Source organism: Pomacea canaliculata, linkage group LG3 (assembly GCF_003073045.1).
Source record: "Pomacea canaliculata isolate SZHN2017 linkage group LG3, ASM307304v1, whole genome shotgun sequence".
Taxonomy (NCBI): domain Eukaryota; kingdom Metazoa; phylum Mollusca; class Gastropoda; order Architaenioglossa; family Ampullariidae; genus Pomacea; species Pomacea canaliculata.
Genome location: NC_037592.1, coordinates 3,889,009 through 3,916,651, shown reverse-complemented (window position 1 = coordinate 3,916,651; position 27,643 = coordinate 3,889,009). Strand labels below are relative to the sequence as shown.

The following is a 27,643-nucleotide window of genomic DNA, read 5'->3' as shown; positions in this document are numbered from 1 at the left end:
TGACAATAGTGGACGGTCACAAGGTGGACCAGTACAGCGCTTTCATCAGACGATTTTTATCTAATGAGCTCACGAAAGACAACTTGTCGGATATTCTTTTTTCTTAAAGTGGGACAGATAGCACTGCCTGATCAGATACGGGGGTCAGATATATTCACAGACATAGACACATTTTGTGGATTTCCTAATTATTATCGCCACAGATAGGACCCAATATAAAAAGACAATAATGCATATAAATAGAGAAACAAACAACTATATATTTCTGCTGATGTCATCCATGTAAAATAATGTATGAACATTGTAACATTCACACACAAAAACAAACGTGAGGAAATGACGTGACACATCATCAGCATTAATAAACTTATATTTTTTTGATTTAGTGATAATATATAACTGTGATGAGTGCTGCATAGATATATTTATTATGATTTTCTCGTTAGCAATTGCATAATATAATGGTTGTCAAAGCATTAAGGTACTTTACCTGCTTTAATTATTAGAATTTTTAGAAAAGCAAGGATTTTTTAATGTTTATTATCTCTTAGATACAAATTAATCTCGCCATAGTATTAGATAATTTTTACATGTGAATTAAAACTGCTAGTAGTCTAATTAATGTCCTTAATTGAATCAAACATGTTTGATACCTGAAATATTAAAAACCCAAAAGGTGATAAGAGGAAAGAATAGTTTACATTTCCATTTATTTTAGCAGGTTGACTAATTGCTACTCATTGATGGTGATGGAGCTGCATGAAAACCTAATTTGGGCAAAATGCAATTTTTTTTTTTGCAGTCTCATATCTTTGCTTTTGAAACTAACCCAAGGTCAGTGGATGAAGCAATGCTTCGACAGTAGATATACCATAAGAGAACGTCTGATGACACTCTTTTAATATCCAACCACTAGACCAGGAAGGCTGTACAAAGCAGCACACTGGAAAGAACAACTATATAGCATGTGAAATGTACAGCAAGTACAAATTAGTGTTAATAAAGAGACATAGTGACTGTATGCACTGCTTATTCGTAACTTTTAGCAACTGTGTATGTTGGTTATTGTTGCTTGAATGTTACAGGAATTGCTAAAAGAATATGGGATTGTCTTTGTGGTCTGTAGCTTGAACAAGAAAGTGCATGTCACTTTAATTGTCACTGTTTTGCAAGTTTGCTGTAAGCTATGCAGCTGAGCTAATATCCTGAACTTGGAAGATCTTCCAGTAATTTGAAGAACTTGCATGGACAGTAAAGACCACAATGAAAATAATGGTGACCACAGATAAAACAGTTTTTTTAACTCATTGGCATTCAAACAGCAAAGTTTCAAATTAGAGCTAAATGTATTAAAATATTAGTAATTGATATTGTGTCTTTCCAAAGATTTGTTCATAGCACTTTACATAAATCACATAGACTAAATCATTAACTATGTGTCTGTTATATGTGTCAGAAAAGATATATATCTTGCACCACCTCAATAGATTAAACCATGGTATTACACAGTAATGTATCAACTCTGTTTAAGTTTGAGGGGGTGGGGTGGAGGAAATAATTATTGAGTAATTTTTAAACAGAAAGAGCATGCTGTTTGTCAGGTGCTCTCATTTTGTTTTATGCCTAGCAGCCAAGCTTTATCCTGAACTTGGAAGAACCTGATAATGAATGAAAACCATGACAAAAGTGATGCAATATGTTTTATGTGTTTCTATAGTTTAAATTTCTGATTCAGAATTGTTTTCATCATAGGTCAAAATATCTTCTGCTTTAGAACACTGAGCACTTGTGTTTTTGTTTTATTCTAGTTTACAAATAAGGACAAAATCAGCAAAAGATGCAAAATGGCACATCTAAGTAGCCTAAACACAAAAGTAGTTATCCACCTAGACAGACATGATTTCTGACTGTTGACAATCATCTTGGTCTTGCTATTCAACAACTAGAGAATTAAGGGTTCTAAGCTCAGAAATGCCATAAATTCTAAACAATAAAACCAAGTATGTATTACGTAATAATGCATTATACAAAACTGAAGTTTACTTCAAAAACAGTGTGTATACCCTGGATCGAGCTACCCCAATTGAGGCCCAAGAAGCATGTTTACAAACCCATGACTTTTAATGATTTAATAAAGTCTAAGAACCAAAATAAAATGTTTGGCAAATGAGTGCGATCTCAAACCACCAAAACTGAGATAACTATACTCGGCAAAGCGGCCCTATGCTCCACTAGGGGTGATTAGGAACAAGAAGTAATCGGCAAATGTTGTGACCCTCTTCTATCAAAAAGCCTTTAGTTCTTCCTGCAATGGTCTCAGTTATTCAACAAGTCATATAAAAGGTCGTAAATTTCTTTAGGTTGTTTTCATAGTAGTTTAAAACAGTTCAAAACATGAAAATGTCAACTAATAAATGTGTACCATCTGCCGTTTGCTTCCGCGATCATTGCAAAGGGAAGCAACTTCAATTTTAAGCCAGTCAGGGACAATCGCGGTTAAAAATAAATTCGTGAAATTATTTTTCCCTATATTTACTAAATTTTAAATAATTCATCCACAAATTTTAAGCAAGATAATTTTATGTAAAACTTTCTATAAAAATACTTTAAAGTTTTGTCTTTTTCACAATGAACTTTTTAGTATTTATAGATATATTTACAGTTAACAAAAGCAGCAAGAAAAAAATCTTTTTAATTTACTTCTTATTTGAAATATTTCCCGCGATTCATCGTAAATCCACGTCGAATTGAGTAAACCGATGAAAACCAATCTTTGGTTGCCCCCAGCGGGCAAAATATTAGTCAATATGTAAATCAAAGTAGTGGGATGTTCTATTGTACACGTTACGTACGTATGCCCGCAAGTATTGTGGATACAGTCATATGCTTAGTTCAAAACACATCATTCGAGGCTGTGAAGAAGCGTGGCCGTGACCAAACAATGATACATATGAACGAAACAAAGAATCATATTTCAGTCGTTGTGAAGGGAAGTGTGAAGCGGGACCGCTTTAATTGTTTTACGCTCATTAATGAGATGGGGACTGAGTGCAACTTTTGAAAGGGTAACAGCCTTTAAGGTCTTTCACTGGCTTCAAGTTCCAGATTTAAGTTTGCTCTATTTTCTTTAAGCCTCAGGTAAGTGATGGCGGAGAGCACGTGGAGACAGTGATAAAGGGAAGCAACTACGTTTACTTTAAACTCTCTCACTATTTTTTTAAGCTAAAAATTACTTATACGCAAAAAGTAATTTTAATATAAATAAAAAATATTTACGTCACTAAATATTTTCTGTTCAAAAATATTTTTATATTTAGAGTATCTTAAATATTTAGACATTGTTTACAGACTATTTAAAACAACCTGCAAGAATACGTGTTTCCTCTTTATATTTCATCATTCATACACCATTTTCCCATTGTTAATCCAACCAAAATTAGATGCATTTTTTGATTGTCCTCGCGGGACAAGATTACAAGTGATGGAGAGAGAAGGGCATCGTTCTAAATGAACTTGTATTATGTTGTGTCAGAATTCATCACCTTTTCAACGGTATCCATAGATGCTTGGAGAAATGTGCATTCTTGTTACTTAGATCCTCCTTGCGTCTATTTGTTTTGGACTTAGTTAATTTCTATTCGTCATCAGTGCTGTTGTTTATCCTTCCGTCGTTCAAAATATTTTCTTGTTCTTCTGTCCTTTGTATGTCACCCATGTCTCGGTCTCAAGCGCTAAGAGCATGCTCCTTATTAGGAGTGTGAGTACGAGTTATAGAAATTTTGCATTTAATTATTATTATTAAGTTTTAATTAAAGTGATTAACTATAATTATTTACTTCTAATACAATAATTATAACTTGAAAAATTAGTCAGAGATAATAATCTTTGAAGTTACGATTTATTTGCACCACTTGAAGCAAAGTCATCAGGGACAATGAGTCGACCAATATAATTGCTTGGCAACGCAGTGAACGTTGATAACAATAATAACAAAAACACACATCCCTGACATGATGATAAGCTCAAATACATTTACAAAGGACGCCATGTGCTGACAGAGAATGTTGTTACAATTAAGTCCCTGTAAATACAAACATCGATCCAATTTGAAACTAAATTAATTTTATAATTTCACGTGGCATCTGCATGCACATAAACACAAATATTCAAAAATATTTTCGAAGTAATATGTATGGTGCTATCACTGTCAGTTCGTTAAGTGATGTTAATATGGAGCTGTGATGAAATGGACATATCACGATGTACGTCTTTAAGACACCAACCCTTTGAAGGTGTAACTATTTATACAAATAGGCTGACCACATAGAGGAGTGAACACGTTTAAGTTTGTTTTTGTTCGCTTGTGTGTTGGGGGTTGGGATGGGATGAGGAAGAAAAGTGTGAACGATTTTGCTCAAGGGAAAACTTAATTATATAGCGAATGTTCTTTCTTTCAAATCATTTAAATAAAACAAAATATGTAGCTTTACGTTTCCTCTGAGAATAAAAAAGATATCATTGTGGCCGTGCAAAGGAAATTTTATGCGATTTGATATATTAAAATAACAAGAGTGCTTTTTATCAACATGTGTAAATCGATCCAGCCTTTCGCTTGTCACTATATAAATACACACTACCTTGTATTAATATATCATTTCCGAACGCTCACGTCCTTTTCTCTGAAAGTTACTCCCACTCACTGGGCCTGCGTGCTCCATGGCATTTTTCATCCTCATCATCCCTTCCCAAAAGTTGTGTGAAATCACCGCGAGGGGATTTCTAAAATAAACCAACAAACAACCACAATTAAAGCTGATCCTGATTACTTCGCACGAGGGATAAGCTGTCGTTTGCTTGATGGGATGCTCGGGTGTGAAACTCCAAGCCTTTCAAATAGATTTGTAATCTTTACTAAAAGATTATTTCTACACGACACTAACATGTAGAAAATAAACACAAAGAGCAAAAGCAGCCATCAGTGGAAGAAAGAACAATAACTAATCGATGTTGACATGGCAAAGCAGAGTGGAGCAGACGGCAAGCCCCACGGACTTGGGAAGAAAGAGCAAAGGGAAACCACTCTCAGCTAATCGGCGTTCTGTGACGAGAAGTCGTCCAGTCTGCAAGCAGACGATAAGCGCTCTTCCAAATTTCCGCATATTTTCCGGATTATTCGTGCCGAATACACGCATTTGAAATATGAACGACAGTTCTTATATTGGCAGGAAAGGAGTCTGGATAGCAAGCATCAGTTTTTCACATTTTGGTTCGGGCGGAGGTAAGGCATAATTTTCTCCATTGACTAGACGGTCCCTCGTAGGCTTGACTGCCGCAGCACGCAATGTTCTGTTAGAACACAGCCCTTAGACGAGAAATTTCTTCGCGTCATGGTATCGATTGGAATGCCTATGGTCTGGAAAAAAAAAATGCGCAAGGTTTATCCTTTATTCTCGATTCTCAGGGCGAAATATGTAATATTTATTTGACATCTGTTTCGAAATAGTTGATTACATATGCATGGTTCACTTTTTAGTGTTGCGCACAGTTTTCCATCCATAATGGGATGCAGCTCAGTCTAGAATCATGGATTAGCTTATGCAGTGGAGAGACAGTGCAGCTGTTTTCGCATTAGCAGTACTGATTAAAGTACGGGCTAAAGAAGAGAATTAAAACATAAATATGCGTGTGTGCAATGACTGGCTGTTTAGCAACATTTATAATCTTCCGCCAGGATTGACATAATGCAGTATCACGTGATACACAAATAAACGTACTGAAGTATGATATACCGATCTTTACTCGTGTGGTTATTTTTGCTATATCCAATTTTCACACGTACTATTTGGCTGCTGCGGTGGTATACAATAAACCTCAGAAATTATTTTATTTAAACAGTAACTTGTTATAGAAGAAACCTCATAGTAACATACTGCTGTCGTTGTCCTAAGTGTTTCTTTTCTGATTTGGGAGTTGCATTTTGAGATTACGCGTGCTTCCTCGTAGTGTTACTTCTTATTATGTCAATATTTTCAAAATTTTATTGCGAATTTTTCGGATTTAATTGAAAGTATTCAGCATGATTAAATTTAGCATAAATGCATCAAGCACTGACACCTCATCTAGATTGCTACGAGAAGGGTGGGAATGCGAAATGCATCAGCCTTTTCTTCAAAACTGCAAAGTAAACAGCATGCACACGTTTTTATATATATATATTATAAATATAACATTCTCGCGTTAGTGTGTGTGTGAGAGAGAGAGAGATACGACTTATAGAGTAAGATGTGCCGTGAAAATCATTTGTCTACAGATTTAGAGGATGGACCGTTGATATCATGTTAACAGAGATACAATGGCTTGACTTCACTCTTACAGTGGTGCATTTTTTTGTCTCAATAACTCATTATCATCAGTTTACTGACATCAATGTTTGTGTGATTCTCTGTCGATAGTTGACCTTTGTCTGACATGTAGGTTGCAAGGCACACAAAACTTCCTTAGTTCCTTGATAATAGTTATCTACTTTGGCAGTCCTTATAATTGTATTAAATTCTGAATCTTCCCAAGGTGATTTCATTTAAATTTCATCCCTTTAATCGGTGACATTTAAAATCAGATATGTATTCCTGTCTCATCTCTTATCACTCGATCATATAACTAGTCACCTGTTCAGTGTGTAGCTTTTGCAACTAAATAAAAAAAAAAATTGCATTAAGCTCAACTTTACTGCATTGAGACAACAGAGACAGGTTAAGCAATGAACTGCAAAGAAGCATTTAGTGTAGTAACTCTTTTTTGACGACAAAAAGTGGTAAAGTCGCAAGAATCTTATCCTGCGCAGAGAAAAAGCTTCGCGACACTCAGTTTGGTATAAATTCACCTCACCGTGCGTTAACCATCGGAACGACAGTGGTCGTGACAGTGGTATGGAGGCCGGCCAGAGGTTTGATCTGTCAGAATGAATTCACCTCACTATGCACTAGTCGTCCTAACTATATTAGGAGCAATTAAGCCTTTCCTGTTTTCTTTTTCACTTCTGCTGGTTGGTGTTTTCGTCTTCTGTTCCTTCGGTCAAGTCAGCCTTATTTGGTCTGTGAATGTTCATGCTTTGTTAATTGTTATATGTTGTATGTTTTATATTTGTGTTGTATTGATCATAGTAAGTGTAAAGTATCTTCCTGTGGCAACCGCGTTCAAAAATTCTGTTCTTAATCATACCATTCACGTCACTTCAGGAATAAGGAAGATGGCTGACATTAATTTTCTTCCGGGTCAAGTACCTAGCAAAAGAGTATCATAAACTTGCTTAGTTCTTTCGAACATTTATGCTGTCCTTAATGGCAGGAAGAACAAGGGTCTTCTGTAGCCTTCTGTCAGTCTTGATGGCATAAAGCGCGCACAGGAAGGGCGTCTGCTGACAAGTCTCCATATTAACCCTCCGATTACAACGGGAGCCCCTTAGGTGGTGGGAGAAGGTCAAAGCTTTCAGCTCGGCGTCAATATGAAAATGATTGAGTCACCACCGCCTCGCTCCCAAAGGCTGGAGTCTGGCTTTTAGGTGAAATGAGGTACATTTAACATTTGCCGGTTTTAAGCGCATGAGAGAGAGAGTGAAAAGAAAGGCTGAGAGTTTTGGATCGGCTCTTGTTCATAACTGATGTAGAAGGTGAGGGAATTGAAAATAACAGAATAAGAAAAAGACAATTCTTCTTCGCTTAGATCAGAGCATAAGTTCTATACTACAAGTCTCTAATTATCTCTGTCCTTTTTAAGCCTCGTACCATGCCGAAACAATGATGTTCTTTTCCATCTGATGTGTAGGCGTCTTTTCTTTTTGGAGGAAAATAGTACTTAAAAATCCGTCGTGACAGTCATAAAATAAATTTGTTAACATTAGATGTTATTGGTAAGAAATACAGTTGGTAAGTGTACAGTATTTGTAAGAAATACAAAATCAATCTATGAGCACAGTCTTCTGTTTGACGCTAATGGTGGTGCAACGAGTGCTGAGATGGGGAGGGAAGTACGATCAGCTGCAATTTTTTAACGGTCGTAATGGCGCAGTGGTCATGCAGCAAGATGACCAAGTAGTTTTACTAGTACATTTGGAGATTGACAAAGCAGGCATCTGCTTACACGGTGTTCGAATCCTTTTTTTTTTCACCACATATAAAGGTAAGTTATACAAACTGTGTGAAAATGTATGGACACTTATCATTTGTATCGAAATCATGCACAATCATGTTATTTTGACATTAACCATCCACTGCAAAGTTGTTGTTTTTTTTCAACTCGTCATACCGTCCTTGACTTTTCTGTAAATGCAGGCTATTCGGAAGTAGACCATTTAGTTTCATTATCTGTCGACTATAGTAGTGCTGACATACAAGGCTAGTGTGGAGGAGCTGCATCGCTGCTAAAAAATCGCGCGGTAATGGTTCAAGTTTCGGCAGAAGCTAACGCTCTCAGGGTGTAAAACCTGGACGGTCACACCAAACGGCAAATTAGTCTTTAATTTCCCCTCACACTCTTGTTTTTTTTTAAATTTTGCCGAGCTGTGAGATTTATAGCAGAGATGAAGATCTCACGCCAGTCGAAGAACAATCTGAACAACCCCTGAAGACTGTAACACAAGGCTACGAAATGGCGCATTAGAGAGCGAGCGCATTTTGTGCATCTTAGTGCGGATGCGTGTGCGCGATTTCGCTGATGCTCAGGCCACTTTGTAGCGAGCTGCTCGACTGAACATGGCTGATAGCAGTATCTATTCTATGCAGCAGGAGACTAAGAAATCGTTAGCACGTATTGATAAGGAGGATGGAAGATTCTTGTTTTCGAGAACTGACTGAGAGTGGGAAAAGAGGATAGTTTGAACCACCCGTCCCCTTCGTGAAAGAAACCTCACACATTTCACCCAAAGGCACAATGTTTAGTGTAGTAACTATTATTAATTCTATCATCATCGTCATCATCGTTATCATCAGCAGCAGCTCCGTCAATCACTTCTGTAACCTTTATATGAGCCCAGCTGCCATTATAAAGAAAGCGTTTGCAGCTAGGACCAAGGCAGTAGAAATATACCTGCAAGAAGATATACATCTTCACTTACTTTTTTAAATGATAATTTTCAGCGAGCTGTTGTCTGATTTTTGAAGCATATTTTAAACTTTGTAACATTATTTGCTAATGTCAGTGTCTAAACAGTAAAGTACTGCTGAGTTCTGTCATCCAGTCTTGTAGTGCTACGGACACACTGTGCCCTGGTAACCAGAACTCAATAAAATGTTCGCCATACAGCCAACAGGATGTAGCCAATAAGTTTAAACACTGTGCATGATTATTTTGTTGCGGAAGACCCAGTGAGTTAGTATGCAATGGTTCAAAAGTCACCCTACAGATGCTAGGCTATCGGTAGGAAATATTACTGTGTTCATGTTCAAGAGTAGCATAAATCATCTTACATAGTCACTGTGCTTACACACCCGAGTGTTGTGCTCCATTGAAAGAATCAAGGGTAATGGCAAACGACGCCTTTGGGTAAAACAAAACAAAACGAAACAAACCTAAATCATTTCGTCGTTGACTACAGCAGCACACATTGCAAGCAACTTACCACAATTAAACAAAATAAAAAACACTGAGTTATTCAGACATTTCATGCAGTGGCAAAAATAAACGATATGCACGCGAATTTCACCAGCTGTGTAAATGAATTTGGTAGGTTGTTACAATCAGTTCAAAACTTAATGATAGCAACAAAAAAAAAACAACAACACAATAACGACAAAACAATTGTAAAGTTCACAAACGATTAATGCTTGTGTTCATGGTTATATTTAAAAAAAAAAAAAAAAAAAGAAAACCCTTTCGACGTGAAGCGTGAAATTCCGGTTTAACAGATCCCTGTCACCAAAGATGTGAGAGAGGCGATGGAAAAAGCTGTCAGTGCAGTGACCATCGAGAAGCTGTCGTGTATCAGCGTGTTTCTCTGATTTATCATTGGTCACTCTATTCTGGAGCTCAGCAGAATCGATCAACGGCTACCGTAAGAGGCGCCAGTGTTCTGGTGACATCCTCTTTCACAGCAGAATCACTCCGCGTAGCACGTTGGCACACAGAGACATTTCCACAGTGATATTATTCCTGCGCTCGCGCCGTCGAAAGACACGGAAACGCACCCAAGCAAAACAAAGGTTGCTGGTGCAAGTCGTGAATGATAGTATTGTTTAAACTGCCCTCGGTAATGCCTCTTACTCAGCACAACAATGACTGGTGCTGCTGAGTGATATTTTTCGGGTTTGACCAGTGATGACCTTTGCTTAATGCTAGCTGCGAATCGTGTCTGGCAGCATGGGAACAATTTGTTTAGGAATTATGTCGTCAAGCAAACTGCGTTTCTTTCCGATTTTGACTATTGAAAATGGTAAAAGGTGTTAGAGCAAATGGGAATTTCAGCTTTCAAAAAAAAAAAAAAAAACAAACAAAAAACAAACAAAAAACAAACAAAAAAAAAAAAACAAAACAAAAAAAAAACATTTTCAGAGCACAGGACAGACGTCTGAACACATGCCAGGTTTCCTTTTTGCAATTTTCGTTATTTTTGCCGCACGGGTCTGCGTGGGTGCAAAACTTGCGGTGTGTATAGGAGTAGGCCTTTCCATTTTCTGTTGGGGTGTTTGCCAACAGTGGTTCTGACATGTAGAGTTGGTACAAGTGAACATAAAATATACCCGAGTGAATAAGGAGGAAAACACTTTTTAAGAGCGTTTACTGAGAAAGGAGTTGAACTGAACACACCAGCCACAACACACAAAGTAGAAATCGTCGTTGACAGACCACAGAACTCCGCATGCTGTATCAAACCCCTAGCCACAGTAAAACAAACAAAATACAAACCAAAACAAAAAGTAAAAAACAAAGAAAGATATTTTTAAAAATACTTTCAAAAATGGTTTTTTTTATGTATTCAGCTAGAAATGTATTCAGCTAGAATGCATTGTTATTTAAGGGTATGATTCTTACCTTGGTGTAGATAACCAACAGTGACCGTGAGTGTGATCCCTATTAACACGAAAGCTGTTGGGCGCTCAAGTTTTAGCGGTGCCTCCATTAACTGGTTCGCTTTTTACTGGAAGAATATTATTTGGTCATGATATTCAAGTGTATTATATATGCATATCTGTATATTATATACGTTTTCTCAGTTGAACAGAATGAAAATGAGCACGTCTGTAGTACCTTGTAAAGCTATAAAGAGCATGATTGTGGACGTCTTTACCACCCTACACAGTCGTTGGTTTTGTGCGCCAGTTAAGAAATTCGTAGCAATTCCTTCAGGCACTTGGTCCGGAATTTCCAGATTCTTTTTTTTTTTTTCGGTGTCAGCAAGTGTAGTTTATGTCTCCCGTCAGTAAAACAGACTAGAACAATGAGAGACTTACACTGTCGGAACGTAGTAGCGCATCTGTAGCTGCCCCATTTGCGTTCATTCTATTTTTTGCTTTTGCTTCTGCAATCTCGATGCGGATTCTTATTGAATAAAATATCAAGTACTTGAAGGTGTTCACTAATAGCTCTTCCCTGCTTAAGTATATCGCAGCTTTCCTGTCGTGACTGGTGTTTACCATACCTTTGCATTTGTCAGTACTGGTCTCGATTTCAAATCCATCTGGCATGTCCGTCAGTCTGTTGATGACATTCTGAAGTTTATCGTTGTTACCTACCATAAAATTAATATCATCTGCTGGCAAGGCATTTATCTTTAAAGTATGTATAAAATTAGAGATATTAGAAGGTTGTCCCGCAAAAAAAAGGTTTTCCCACATAGTGGGTGGCCTATGAAGAAAAATAAATGACGCCAGAAAAAATGCATATTGTGGCTGATTCTATTTTCCGGATACTTCCTTGCTGTAGTCTATCGATATTTTCTTTTATTTTGCCTGGACTTGGCTGTCGATAACTAGGGCATCACAATAGGCCAATCTGTGTTAATGCGGTTGTGAGCTGTTCGGTGGCAGGAGAGAGAGAATATGCTTACCCTTGATGGAGCATTGCCATGATTACGAATGTGGCGAGGATGCGAATGACGACGCCAATTTTCCTGATAGCCATTTCTTCATGCTAGAAACAGACCTATGTAAAGGAAAGAAAGAAACAAAGTTTTTATCCCAATGATAAAATGATATACTTCAGTTCCCTTACCCCCACACTTTGCAGAAGCAGTTGTCCAACAGGCATGATACTGTAGCCATCGCGATCAGGTTTCGCCGCCTTCCAAACTACCGATCTATATGCGTGCGAATCTGCATTTGTCTGTGATCAGTTGCAGCGAAACTAATGCCTCGCCACCAAGAAAGCAATTACATACGTAAAATCCCAGCATGCAAATCGCCGAAACCCTCCATAATTGTGGCAACAGTGGCAGAGGAATCCTGGAAGCGGTTAATCACACACGAATTTCGCCATTTTTGACGCCAAAACTTGGAGAATACGGCTTCCGATGCGAAAGTGTGACATTTCCTCATCGTGGCTTTTTTTTTTTGCGGCTACAGACATGTAACGGCTTCTGTGGCTACAGGAACGAGAATGGTAACTGTCTTCACGCGAGACCCCATGCGTCTTTCTTTCCCCTTCCCTATCGGCTCTGGAGTTGTGAAGCAGAGGTAATCTTAAGCTAGAGTTAGCCAGGGACCGGAAGCACTGTGGGATCCTGTCACTGGAAGCAGGCGCAAACCAAGAAGCTCGGCTTGTAATATAGAGGATCCCGTCTTGCTTACGGTCCACAGTTATGGTCACAAAGTTCGTAGGTTCGTGGATGCAGGCGCTGTGCGGGGATTAAGCAAACCCTAGGGTATGCACATCTGGGGCGTAGTTATGAAGAGAAAGAGAGAGAGAGAGAGACTGTCTTTCCCCCTTGGTAAAATGGGGAACTAAAAAAATTATTGTTTCCGAAGTCATGAAGTGGTGCCCAGACTCCAGACACTTCATATTTTCTTTCATCAAAGTCACCTTTGCCACCACTTTAGAAGTACGGCTCCTTTGTTTAAAAAACAAACAAATGAAACATTTTCGGGTTCTGGATATTGCTTTATAACTTTGGAAACAAGACTACTGGCCCTAGCGGACTTACCATTGGTTTATAACCACCATCCCTGGTTGATAACTCGGGTCACTAGGTTCTGGGGTCTCATTTTCTCTGCTCATCGCTTGTGTGCAACATGTTACCTAGGGCTAACCAGATTTGGTCCTAAGCTGCAGTCTTGTGCAGACGTAGTAGATTCGTGTTTTTTAAAAAAATTATTTTGATTGTTTTCGCTTATTGAATGTGTTTTCAAAATAAGAATATGATTGGTTATCGATTATCGATGTAGACAATTATCCGAAGAAAATTGCAAAAACAGAATTAACGTTGCTAGTCGCTACAAACGTAGTGTTCAAACGTTGTTATGCCCCTACACAAACAAAGCTCGATTCTTCACTAGTGTTATACCCTACGTTCATACATCACGGAGCTAGTTATCACGTTGTCTCAGTCGTGCATCTTTCGTCCTCTACTGTCTTAGAAAACAAGTTTTGCTGCTCTTCGCATCCTTCTGACACGTTCCTTACAGTAGTTTGATAACAGTCAACATGTTAATAGGTGACGTACCCCGCCCTCGCCTATCTCCCCCATCCCCCCCCCCACACACACACACTCACACACTGCGGCGCTGTCATAATAGTCGGGCGAAACGGAGGTCCGAATGACAGCAGGCTGGAACGCTTGTCAAGGCCAGCTACACGCCCCTCCCCTCGCCTCCCCACTCCTCTTCCATGACAGGCGCAGATCGAAGGGCCGCCAACGCTCTGCGTCCGTACTTCTCTGGCCACCATCAGTTGCAAGATGGCTTAAGGCAGTGGTTCTCAAAGTGTGGTCCGCGGACATAAGTCATGATGCATTCCTCGCATTAACATTTTAATTACAAATAACGTCAACTTATTACTATATTACTTTTACAAAAGGACATTTAGTTTTGAATTTAATGAAACAAATGCTGCAATTTAAATTTGAAATACATAGTACAGGCCTTTGGTGGTCCGCCATAGTTTTTACTTGGTGGTCCGCCGTAGCTCTTACTTAAGTAAAGTGGTCCGCGGTCCGAAAAACTTTGAGAACCACTGGCTTAAGGTACGTTCACTTTGACTCAGAACCTCCAGACCCGTCTGTCATGTACGGGCATTTACTTGTGGGCGTTCTAAAATGCTGTCCCGGGTCATAGAACCCTGACGACCGCACTGCTTCCAGAACGGGTGTTTATTTTCTTCACACGCCTCTGTTTTCTGTTCCATCAAGCTGGCGAGTGAAAGGCAGTGGCTGGAAATTCCAGCGACTGGTTGTCGTGGACCACTGCTAGCCGCGGTGAAAGCCGAGAACGTGATCGTGTTGAGCGTCTGAGAGCGAGAGAGGGAGTGCAAAGAAGGGAAGGGGAGGTGTAGCGATGTGCTGGCCAGTGTGTTGGGGTCTTGGACTTCCAGTGCGTAGACAGCCCCAGCATTGCGCACAGCACCATCGATCGGTCCCTCCTGCACGTGTGGTCCTGCTAATGTCTTGAGAAATTTGTGACGCCAGTCTTCTGGCGCCATCTGCTGGGACAGGTAGCCCTCCACCTGCCCACGCCCCCACCGGCCTGCGCACTCCTTCAAATGCATCCTTTGGGGGGTTTTCATTGAGGTCTACACCCGGGCCCGGGCAGTATTAGTTGTAGACTTGCCTCGGATATAATCGTTGAAGAAAGAAAACATGTCCTTGCTCATTACGCGTGAAAGAGCGACAGCGACTACAACGTGTACTGGCGTCATGTTTTGACAAGCGCCTCAGCGTCGGCAGTGGTCGGTTGTAAAAAGATTCCAAAGGCGATGGTTCTGATCCTCCTGTGTATTCTTCAGATCAGAAGCTGTTTCAGTTGGACAGACCAGGCAATAGGGGATTACGAGAGCAGTTCTCACAATAGAAGCATGACTGGTTCTTTGAAGGAGCGACCTCGCGGTTGAAGGCCCCCTCGCAACTAAACACGTTTGAGTAAGGACTCACTCCTCCACCCATCCATCCAGCCATTAAACTGCAAAGATAGGTCACGCTCGCAGAAACATTTTGCTTCTTATACCGCTAGATAGGAACTCTCCCACACTCCAGCCCCCTACAATCCATACTTGTTCGTGTACGCCTTTGTCAACTTGTCAAGGTTTGTGATCGACTCACTAGTTTGCGCACACAGTCAACGCAAATCGTAGCTGACAGGTGTGTGTGTGTGTGTGATCGTCCCTGTTGCCTGAGTGTCAACATCTCTCTTTCTGCAGCTTCCAGACGACCTCACATCAACAACGACCACCAGCGCCATCTAGTGGTAGCAAAGAACTCGATCAGTGGTCTTGTGTGTGAGAGTCTGACGGTCAGAGCTGGGACAAGGACCTGAATCGAGTGCCTCTGCCACTCCAGATACCGGGCCGTGCGACTGAATAGTAATCAGCAAAATATTACAAGATATCAACTGTGTCTAAACATTGAGATGCAAAAACGAGAACGGTTCGAAGCGCAGCTGGGTTTAGTTTTTAGTTTATCTTCCGTGTAGCCAACTCCATACATACTTGCACTTATACAAAAATTAGTTCACACACAGGATGTGGTCATAATCTGAGATAGATTAATATTTAAGTAATGCGACTGCTGTTGTTTAGCCATATCTGTTCCTTCCAGTCGACGAGGGATCCGGTTGGCTAAACAAAGATACAAAGATTAGCTTATGCAAAGCTGCAATAGAGATTTCCAAGGAGACAATGTAAAGGGATGCATAAGTTATCAGACAAGACAAAAAAAATCGAAGTTGTTGATGATTTGTTACCTCCTTTCCTGCTTTAGTATATTATCTTTTTCAAGTGCAAGAGGTCATGGGTCACTTTTAGCGATTGATCCGCGTTTCAGAGGAAGCACGCTGTCCGTTTTTGTAATGTCATTTGTGCAGAGAAATATACCTTTTTCCTTTATTTATCTTTGTAGTTATCACACTTCGTTTTGTACTTTATTTCTGTTTAGTTAATCTATTTTTTGCAGTGTCCCTAAATGTGTCTATGCGTGTTTTTTGTATGGCTTTGTTGGTTCGATCTTCTTTGTTATGTTTCTAAGAGATGTTTGCTGCGCCTTAGGACCATGTTTTAAATGACCGTAAATACTGATTGGCCATAGTCAAGTAGTCGACTAAATATACGAGGAGTGTGAAAACAACCCACTACTTGATCGTATATTACATCCCTTAGTACTGCACTGTCCAGAGCAACCGTTTCATTCGTGGACGAGCTAAATGTTAATGACCAGGCTACTTTTTTTTTTACTACTATTCACTAAATGAAAGACCGTCGTCCATATCTTTAAAAAGAGCTCAAACCCGTGAGGTCACGAATGTCAACAAACAGGCCTAACAAATGTTCCAGGTCTCCCGTGGGAAAACGCACACCTGTCCAGGGCTGACGTCATTCCTGACCTTCGATTCTGTCTACCGTTACGAAGTAGCTGTAACCTTGAGAGAACGCATCCTTGTACACGATCTGTATAATGTCAGTTATGATGTACATCACGTGTCTGTCATTACAATGTAGCTGTAACCTTGAGAATTATCGTATCTTTGCACCTGATCTGTATCCAAGTCAGTCGTTTTGTACATGTTGACATTTACAGGCCTGTATTATGAAATATTTATTCCGATTTTTGAAAATATCATCTTGCAGTGATTTTATCGGGGCCCAGATACCTGAAAATAGTTTCAAATAGTTTTTTCATTTACTTGACTTTGATCTTTTTCACAGATAACAAAGAATAGCTGTTGACCAAGTTGTTCAAGCGAACGAGAGAGAATTACTGTGGGCACAAGTTGAACGGTGGGGATACGCAGCATGGTGTGTTCAGAAGGTTCAACAACCAGCCAGGAGTGCCGCTGACATAGCCTTTATTTTCTGCACTACCTTCTTGAAAGTGGTGCCAAGCTTCACTGCCGTTACACGTCACCACCTGACATAATAAAGTAAGTTTAGATTCTTCAGTCGAAGCTAGCTGAGTATCCGTTTCCGGCTGTCTTGCAGAATCGGTTAAACATCGTGAAGTAGTTTGCGTAACCATTGGTTGATGTAAACGTGAGTTCAAACACTGTGGCAAAAATTACAGTCACTCACTGACTACTGCTTGCGCTTAAAAATTGCAGAGCCATTGACTTAGTTATTGAGTTCAATCATTGTGATCCTTACAGAATCATTGACGACTAATGCGTACGTTCAAATATTGTGACTTCTTGACCGACATTATGACATTGGGACCTTCCTTGCAGAGTCTTTGAGAGACTACATGCGGGACGTGACTTTCCCTGCAAAACCGTACATTGATGTATCCATGCATTGGAGCACTTGCAGAGCCATGGCCTGACTTACTATGAGTTCAACATTGTCATCTTATGTCTGACATAGCCACGAGTTCCAACATTGTGGCTTCTCAAAGAACTCAACGGAGAGAGATGGCGTTATCGGCTGACGATTGGAGCAACTGGACTGATAGGCAAATGTACACAGAAGGCCGCCAGATCAGTGCTGTGTAATTTCCTTCGATCGATTTGTCATGGACTGGGCTGGGATGCTTGGTGGCGATGGAATAGGACAAGCAGTACGCACACCACGGGGCAACCTCCTGTGAAGGCTAGATGTACAAGAAATTGGAGGAAAGGCTGAGGGAATGGGAGGAGAGAAAAAGGGAGGGAAAGAGAGGAAAGGGAAAGGGTTGAGAAGGGACAGGAAGAGTTATCCAAGCTGTTGTCATGACGAGGATTAAAGTGTGCCGGGACCTCGCAGTGCACCGCGGCTTGTTCTATCTTGTCGTCGCTATGTCGAACAACGACACGTGATTGTACGTGGGACGAGTAGCGTGCACGCGCCAAACGCATTCAGACGGATGCATCAAGGATACCTCAAGGGCATCACTCTGGTGTTTCCTGAAACGTGCCTGGAGATTGGTTTATTTTTATTCTGCGGGAATTTTTTTTCACCTCCAAAGTATTGCGCTCCATAGAGATGCTGAATGCGACAATGAAATGAAAACATCGTGAATGCTGTATTGCAGACGACCTAGCCAAAAAATAGTTAAATGAATGAAGAGTGCCAAGAACGGCAAGGAAATGTTTCGGCTAGAATTTTAACGTATCTAATAGGTAGAAGCCTTTATTGTGCTCAATGGGTCGCCTTTAGAATGCTTATTTGAAAACCCTAAATGAGCTCACAAGCCGCCGGAAGAGAAGCAGGGCAAATCTATCAACTGTTTGTCATCCCTCATGAGTCACAAAACCAAAACGCTTTAGTTTCAACGAGAAAGATCGTCGAAACACTGCGATAATCTTCAGCAGAAAATGATATAAATCTTGGTCATAGAATATGAAACCAAAAAAATAGAACCTTTTTATTGGGAGGATTGGGGGAGGGGGTAAGAAATTGGAGAGGAAACTCACGGCCACATTTGACTTCTTTTGCTGGGATATGTTATATAATGTGCTTCATATAAAATATACTTCCACTGTTACATATTTGCATATGCTATGATTTTTAACAACATTCCAGTCTTGTTAATTCGTACAATAGAATACAGTTTTGTTATCCCTTTTAACGTTGTCCTTTTCATTCTCTTGCGGATGTCACTACATTGGACGATGTGTTCTTTTAATAACTGGAATATATCGAATGTATCCGTGACACAAATTTCAATCTTATAGTTAACTCTATTTACGTTGACTGCAGCCTAGATGTTAACAAATAAAAATGATAATTCCTCGAAAAGACCGAAAACCTTGTACAATTGTCTGAGCTGTACGGCTTCTGAATCATTTACAGTTTCCCGTTCACTTTTGCAATCCTAGCTTAAAGGATGGCAGCCGAGACGAGGCTTGACGATGAGACCCGGGAACGCACCAAATCGGCACTCAAAAGTGGCGACCTGACGACGATTCCTCGCATCGTACTCGACGACCGCGCCGACACCACCAGTAGCCGCGCCTCAGCGCCTGGTCCTGACGCCATTATCATCAACAGCAACAACAGCTCCAGACCCAGCATGGCAACCCCTCCCTCAGGCGACTCGGAGATTCCTGCACCTCCGGATTACGTCCCCCACAGATGCAACTCTGATATCGGCCTACCCACTGCCAGCATGCCCAACCTGGCTCTCGCCCTGTCTCTGGGCACTGACGCCACCAGTGGAGCGGACAAGCTGGGGGTCTACTGCTCCCCCCGCACCACGCGCCGCTCAGTGGACCTGGACGTGGGGTCGTCACGTGATCCTTGCCGCACCGACTATCCCCGCTGGCTGGAGGAGCAGACAAGCTCTCTGCGCGTGCTGACGGCCGGAAGCCGCGTAGGCAGCGCCGTTAGCCTCAACAGCGTTTGCACGGCGCACAGCGTGGGGCTGCTGTCCAACGACTCCTCCGACGAGTACGTGGACAGCAGTCTGGGGCAGGACGGCAGCGTGGCCGGCTCCTGCAGCGAGCGTTCCGTTTATCTGCGTCGCCTCATGTCGTACCCAGAGGACAAAGGTGGGCAGGAAGCGGGACCAAGCCCTCGAACCTCCCACTCCCTGTGCAACCTCAAGGCCGCGCAGTCCACGGACCGTTACGAAAAAGGGTCAGGTGATGCCCAGGGTAACCTGACTCCGGAGCAGCTGTGCCTCCTGCCCTCGGACGTGGATGAGAGTCTTGAGAGACCACGCGCTCGCGGTGGAAAAGGGGCAGGAAGGCTGGTCATCGCGACGGCTGACAGGGCGGACGAGGGCGTGGTCACTGTGGATGCTAAGAAAGGTGAGAAGAAGACCGGATCGGAGTTCGAGGTGTATGACGAGAAGACCCGCTCGTGGATCGTGTGCTATGGCAAAGGCTCAAACTCTATGCGGGAAGGTCGCATCCGGCGGTGGCTGCAAGACATGGACAAGGCATCCGATTGAACAGCTTACTTGTCCCCTCCCTCTTACGCCCCCCTTACCCTTTTGAAGCCATTCGCGAATGTCGAGAGGAGTCCGAGGGCCTCCCAAAGCTACCTGGACCCCGAAAGTTTTACAGAGAAGGCGCGAGGAATTTGGTGGGAGCCCGATTGCTGTATTTGACGAAGAGATCGATCACTGTGTTTGCACGTTGGTGCGGGCTTGTTCAGTCCCAGCTTATTTTCGGAAAATGGAGGCACAAACAGAAGATTATTTCGGGCAGCGAACCATATCGACTTTCGGTCAGCTTGACGCTGTTTGATCCCACACTGAGTGCAAAGACTGCCTGGCTATTTCAGTTCGCCAACCGTTGACCAGCGCCCTAACATTCAGTGAGTGGCTATGAGTAAACAGAAATCTGTGGGTCGTGCTGCGACGAAATCACTACATCACGTGACTAAAGTTTTGTTTCTCACAGATGTTTAGAAGCGGTATGCTAGGACAGACGTCCGGTGGCCCTTCAGGCAGGCCAGATAGTCGACGAAGGATATTGCTGTCGACCATGGTCCCCTTTTCACAAGTGTTTTGTCAGCTCAGCATGTTCTGTGAAGGGGAAAGTTCAATATCTGTCACGAGGAAGGCCAGAAGGAGAAAAAGCTTTTCTCGTACAATGACATGGAACACAACTGATGCACCGCAAGAATGTAGATTCCAAAATGAACTTGTGCACACATTTATTTTCCATGCACCTATCATAATTTACACATGTTTTGTCCGTTTTCTTTGTGAATATTTCTGCAAGAACACGTTTTTTCTGCGCCAGAATATTTTTGTTTTTCTACGTTTCCGACGAAACTGTGAAGGAAGGAAGGTTTTATTTTTCCAAAAGTGAAAGTTACAAAAATTTTACGTCTTGATGTTTTCATCGCCAAGGGTAAGGAAGCTTCAACATAGCATTGTCTGTGTGTAATTAGGAGCCTACCCAGTCGTGAGTACTCCCACATTGAGGAAGCATGCGCTATCATTTCTGCTTCTTCACAGACTTCCTTTTCAGCAATTAAACGTTTTGCATGTTGTCTTTTGAATGCCACTGTGTTTCACCTTCCCAAATTGTTAGCGTACACTAAAAAGCTAGCAAGAAGAAACGTACAGCATAATGGCGTTGTCAGTTGGCATGAAGACGTGGGCACGACAAGCACCACACTTTATTTTTACCTGTTAATGATAAGGCCTACAACCTGCTGGCACTATCAGCTGTGGCATCAACTTGCACCATCTGAATCTCTGGTAACTTGTTCCGACATCGATATCCGTGAACCATTATTACCCCAAACTGCAGTCAGCATTCTGGTTACGAAGTCAATATTGCCATCTGTCGGCATGTTTATAAAGCAGTTCCTCCTGGGTGGGCTCTGTGGCCCCAGCGGCACGCCACAAAATATTAATCAATAGCAGAAATGCATGACTTTTTACAGTATCCAGCTTTTGACAGTTTTGCTGCTTTTTGTCAGTTCCAAAAATAACTTCAAATTCAGTATCATTTTTCTGTGGCTGTGGTTAAATATAACAATATGGAAATATGTAGCCAAAACTTCAGGTTACTTTCAAATATAGGCACATTTAACAAGTGGGCGACAAATAAGCTGGGAATATATTGATGTCAGCCTTGATAACTGGTCGTGGTAGTTGTATTTGGCGGAAGAAGATGGAATTGAAGGGCTTTACTTTTTCATCTACAGCCCCATCCTGAGTGGGTATAATGGGCATGTATATTACTTTCCACAAACACCATGCAAGTCTGAACGCACCTTTTGAACATTAGGGGTACCTTTTGGTATGTAAAGTGGGAAGTTGATTCAAACTCTCACGACACCTTTAAAACACTTTAATGAAACGGTTCCAGAGCATAGTTCTTGTGTTCTTTTTTGAGCATTCTATGCGCAAACGATGATGGAACACGCGCTCGAGAGCAGTGTATACTGTTTCACTTATGAGTGTTGTATGTCTACCCTCGATAACAAGATGCTGAGTCAGCTTCTTTTTCTTTTGTCTCATCTTCAACAAAAGAAATTATGAGATGTGATATGCGATTAGAAAATTCACAATGTTGCTTGCAGGGACTGAGCATGTTTATTTGTAAATTCATTTAAATTTCGTCTGTTGGAGTTTTATACACACGTTTATTTGACAGTTTCAAGCACTTTTACTGTTTCCTAAACCGCATTGAGACAGTTATTAAATTACTCCGTTGGAATGAGTTTTTGTTGCCTATGGTGTTCTTTTTAAATCTTACATATTTTTGCAAAGACCAAACTGCCGTTTGTGAATGAAGTAAAAAATAAAAATAAAACACACTCTCACACACATGTGAAATCTACGTTATCGTACAATGTTAGGGTTAATTATGTTACTTAATATTGATGTTTAGATTAAAAAATAATGTTAAATAATTAAAAAATAATATTACAAAAAACGATTTACAAAAATAGGAAAATATCTGACTGAATTTTTTTCATGGCTGTACATGTCAGTGTTGCATCCTGGATGCAAACTTTTTTTTTTCATTCTCTCCCTCTCTCTTTGCCTCTTTGAACCATTGTATGATCTTGCGAGAAAATGCCAGAGAAGGGGCTTCCTCGCTTATTGTAATTTATAAATAGTTTGGTTCTCTAAACTCATTTTTTCTTGATATCTAATTTGCTAGATGATATACAAAAGGCCTCCAAGTGTGAGGGGCGGTGAGGGAAAACAAAAGTTACAGTCCATTAGGAAGTGACGTGGCCACAAATATAGTTCATTCCGAGGAAAGGTCGCTGTGCCCGATGATGCTCAGCAGCTGAAAATAGAATTGACTTGTCTCAACCGGAGGTGTGTGGTCCTGGATGACATGTTGCCACAGAGGGCTTGCAAGCACAGTATTTCTGACAAAGTGGGGTCAGTGTCATTTTTAAAAAAAGTTTCAAAGTACTGTTATAATAACTTTGATTTAAGGGTATTTTTTAAATGAAAATATTCCGTTTATCAGGTTCTGCAACTGGATAAATAGCGATGAAAGATTTTCTTCCATGGCTACGAGTCTACACCCTCGACTGTTTGAAGGAATTCTGCCATCTTAATTCTTTCGGCGACGAAACAAAAAATATTTACATTGGTTGAAGAGACTGAAATAAACCTCGATTGATGCTATGAGATTTTTGGGAACAGGGCAGCAGCGCTGTAGCTTTTGGGGTTAAAGGGGCTCAAGGGGCTCAAGATCATTTAGGCACGAAACAGGAGGAACAGAGGGTAGGAGAGAGTTGATTACTATCAATGTTTTTCAAGAGCTAATGAAAAAGAACGCTTCAATTTAAAATATATTTATATCTAAATTAAAAATTCTCAGCAGTTTATCCACAAGCTTTGTTGATCGAGAACGCACCGAAGTGGAGACTGTCTGTCTGAAACTCTTTATCGTCTCGCTTGCCCGCAGTGTGCTTTCAATGGACAATTGATTTGCACGTGAAAACGGCCGGTTCGATGGCACCAGGCCAACCCCATGACACGAGACTTCCACGTTAAGATCTCTTGACTATCTCTCCCTCTCTGACTATAAATCACCCATAAAATCCACAGCGTGAACGGGCCAATAAAAGCATTATGTACGGACACGAGGATAAAATAACTGGTGTCGCCCAGCATCGGAAATGTTCAAAGACAGCCTGCATCATCGTTCTAATGTGTGGCATGGTGGTTTTTATGAAAAAGTCTATAGTCTGTCCTGGCTTTGATGTCGGTTAGCCTTGTCTGTCGGGCGCCATCGTGCCATTGTGCTCTTTCTCGCATAAATATAGGAATTTGTTCCATGGTTGTATTGGGCTCAGGTCCTGTCGCGGGCACACTGTTCTTTCTCTGGCACTTGTTTACTGTAACCGACTGCTGTTCCATGATAGAGCTTTATCTGCTGGGTTGGCGTCAAGCAGCAGCTCTTACCGCTGACAAGCACCTTCTGATCTTTTCCGTCGCAAAGGAGGACAGAAGCTTATTTCATTACTTTCAGAAAGCAAGCGCTGGACCACAAATATTTTGCTTCGTTGTTTGTTAGTTGATGCCAATGGCAACATATCAACGAAAGGTTATCTTGTACAGCTCGAGTGTTTTGAGCACACACACACAGAGGGAAGGAGAGCGAGAGAGAGGGAAGGAGCGTTAAAAAGAGTATAGAAAACAAGCCAGAGATTGAGATAGAAAGGCAGAGATGAGAAGTCATGCAGCTGAATACTACCAGAACGGGAAGTACGTCACACAGTAGTCAGCAAGAGCGTGGGGATTAGACAGACCGGAAGTGGCATGTGAACTGGGGGAAAAGACTCCGCGCGTTCTCCACAAGCCGGTGTCACGCTGTGCTCGGGGACGACGTGAGCGGTACCCAGCCCCACGAAGGGGGCCATTACTTTCAGGGCAACAGGCGGTCTATAAGCCGTCTGGAGAACCGGAAATACGTCATTAGGTCTGCTGTTGTAAAACGGCTCAAAATAGAACCATGTTGGGAGTAGATAACATCTGCATGAAGGAATCAGGACATGATGAAGAAGATATCAATAATGGTGATGACGGAGGGAAAAAAAAATGATGGATAAGGGAGTGAAAGTAATATTCACGCTGTCTTTAAAACGAGAGAAAGCTGCCGTGACTGCCCACATCCTTCTCGCTCCCTCCCTCGCTGTCTTTTGGGATACTTCACTCCCCTTGTGTTTGAAAATCCAAGCTTGCTAGCAATCATTATTCAAAGACTGTCGCCGCTGATGTCTTCTGATAAAATTACTTGGACATGTCGATCCTACATGGCAGAAATCTTTGATGACATGGTGATCACCAGTTTGTTAGTTCATGCTGGACACGATTTCGACCGTGCGGTGGTTGGGGTTTGCCTATCTAGTCTGTCTTGAATTCCTCGTTAACATTGACATTCTTAAAGTCGCTAGTTCCCAAAGTAAAAGAAAAGAAAAAAAAATTATTCGAAAAGTTTCTACTTTCCTTCAGCTGCTGTAGCTGTACGAATTTACTTTTCCGTGTTCAGTAAATCTTTGTCATTGTGTGTACAAGAGGCGCAAAGTGCTGTACTCGCGTTACATGGGTAGATGCAGCGTCGTCATCATCTCCAAACTTTAGTCTCTTGCTAATACCTAGAAATATAAAAGAAGTTACGGTAGAAAATTATTGCATACAGTAAAGACCATTTTAGTCTTCCTGTTTCCTCAGGGAAAAACTTGCTGGGAAAAACTTGCTGACGTTGCATAAATGTGAATAAATGTGCTGACGCTGCTCAGAAATCTGACCTCTCTCTCAAGAGAGTTCCAAAAATAAAAATCTATGAGAGAGAGAGAGCAAGGGGGAGAAAGGGACCCTAACAGCATCAAGATCGATATTACTGATATTCTGTGACTTAGAAGGAACTTCCCTTGTCGACCGAGGGCAGAGGGGTAAAAAAAAAAAAAAAGATGGCAAAAGCTTTCGAGTCGCGTCTGAAACCCTATCATCGGCAAACAGCCTGTGACGTCAGCACAGAAAGCCTCGCTCTGAAAATCGATACGTTACTGTCCTTCTCTTAGAAAGCCATGACGTCACAGCGGGGGGAGGGGGGTGATAGCACCCGGTGAAAGAAATCATAGATGGCGCCTTTGACGTCAAACCATTTCCTGCACGATTTGAGATTTGTAAACTCGGTCTTTCTAGAACGATGGCCTTTCATTACACACTGGTACTGACTCGGTGACTCGCCTCCATGACCCACCACTCGTTCCTCAGTCACGAGCACATTCGCTTATCTGACCAGGGGTCAACAAATCTGTAACATGTCTTTATACGTCGACCTTGACCAGAGCAGCCTTCCCAGCATTCCTAGCCGCCACCAAGACGACGATGGGTGCTTGCCACTGACAGCGATCGTGGTCGTTGCGTTGCTATGCAACACCAGAACTGGTCTGCCACTTGCCGTTGCTGATGGCACGGTGGGCATTAAGTTTTTGTTAACCGTCAACGACACGTGGGACCCGAAGTAAGTCACGTGATGAAACATCGTCTAGCCATCATGTAACACACTAGCTGTAATTCAGATACATTTCTGGTACGATATCAAAGTCCTAAGTCTGTGTAACCTAATGCACCTTCTTATCATTTGGAAGATTGCTTATCGTACTGAGAGGAAAACAGAATAAAATCATATGGCTGTACAATATTTGTTTTCTTACCCTCAGTGGTTATTCTATTTTGTTTACCCTCAGTGGCTGCATTGCTACTGTGGCCACACCTGTACTGATCAGCGGCCGGAAGTACAACCAAAGCGACGCTGTGCAGGTGGGCAGCTGTGACCATGGACCACTCGAGTTTGTCGTGCTAAACGGCAGCTACGATGGCAAAAGCCAGATGGTAAAGACATTGTCTGGACACACACACACAGATACAAGTAGTCTCTTATCTCCCGTTCGTTCTTGTCCCGCTCCCTTTATTCCTTTGTTACCTTCAGTCTTTCCTTCCAACCTACACTGCCTTTCTTCCTTGTCCCTCTCGCCGAGTTGCTTTACTTGAGTCCCCAAAATAGCCACCAAATCAAGAGAACAAAAACTCAAGCAGAGAGTGTGTGTATGTGAGAGAGAGAGAGATAGGAGCGCTGATTGCTTGTTGGTGTTTAACTCCGCAGAGAGAGAGAGAAAGAGAGAGAAAGTGTGCTTACTGTGTGTGTGAGAGAGAGAGAGAGCACCTGTGTTTCACGATGATACCTGTCTCATCCAACATTATCCATACAGCATCCTTTATTTGCATAGATGGGACAAGCAGATTATCTTTACTAATGTAACCATCTACACAGTTTGCCAGTTAATGTCATGAGATCGCCTCGGTATCCAGGACTAAAACACTCATGATATTGTTTAGTTAACGCGCAGCCTTACAGGATGCCGAAAAAACAACTAATAAGAACGTTTCGCTATGTGGTGACAAGAAGCAGACGAGACTGCCCGCAGATGTTGACATTTTTTTCAGGACGTTTTCATAACATTCCACTCTTCTGTCATTGAAGACGCTTCTCCCCCTACCTGTACCATACCCTGGAACGGCTCCTACCTGAACCCGACCACCCAGGACACTCGTGAATCGCCGCTGCCGTCCTGCTGGACTGCCGATTCCAGAGAAGGTTATCACATGACCTACTACTGGTTCAGACTTCTGGAGTGGGAATTCTTTCACTGATTGTTCAGCTCTTGTTTCACCGCTGATGATGTTTTTGGTGTAAAATAAATCTTGGTTTGACGACTTGTGGATTCCGTACTTAATGGATGTCACTGTACTTCATTCCTCTCTCCACCCTGCGTTGTTCAATACACAGACTGTCATCTGAATAATATTAGTTTATATTGTTCGCGTTCTTTTTTACATCAAGATGAGGGCGTCAAAGGATGGTTGTCTTTAATTAGTGATTGCTGACAACTTTGATTAAAAATACAAGAAAAAGACCAGGAGATAATAGTCCAGAAGCGGGGTTGTAGCCTTCCTTCCTAACCACACACACATACACACATGCGCATATGTGTGTACTTGAAAAGTGAACGAATTAAGCCCATGTGTAGCTAGCAAATAGAGACTCGACATTCACTATAACAAAATATTTTAGTTTTGTTCATGGTATGAGACATTATA

The 27,643-nt window shown here is 41.5% G+C and overlaps 2 protein-coding genes across 3 annotated transcripts; both read left to right on the top strand.

Annotated features, from left to right (window-relative positions):
- The first annotated feature begins 4,816 nt into the window (after nucleotides 1-4,816).
- LOC112559215 lies at nucleotides 4,817-22,336 on the top strand. Its single transcript, XM_025230271.1, has 3 exons — nucleotides 4,817-5,278; nucleotides 16,837-17,051; nucleotides 18,921-22,336. The coding sequence occupies exon 3, from the start codon at nucleotides 18,929-18,931 to the stop codon at nucleotides 19,994-19,996; it is 1,068 nt and encodes a 355-aa protein (XP_025086056.1). The 5' UTR covers nucleotides 4,817-5,278; nucleotides 16,837-17,051; nucleotides 18,921-18,928; the 3' UTR covers nucleotides 19,997-22,336.
- Nucleotides 22,337-25,238: 2,902 nt separating this feature from the next.
- LOC112559223 lies at nucleotides 25,239-27,362 on the top strand. Of its 2 annotated transcripts, none has more exons than XM_025230283.1 (3): nucleotides 25,239-26,006; nucleotides 26,233-26,377; nucleotides 27,027-27,163. In XM_025230283.1, exons 1-3 carry the CDS (start codon nucleotides 25,804-25,806, stop codon nucleotides 27,072-27,074), a joined length of 396 nt encoding a protein of 131 aa, XP_025086068.1. In that variant the 5' UTR covers nucleotides 25,239-25,803; the 3' UTR covers nucleotides 27,075-27,163. The 2 variants fall into 2 exon arrangements, with proteins under 2 accessions (XP_025086068.1, XP_025086067.1); XM_025230282.1 differs by having other exon boundaries at nucleotides 25,590-26,006; nucleotides 26,990-27,362.
- The last annotated feature ends 281 nt before the right edge of the window (nucleotides 27,363-27,643 follow it).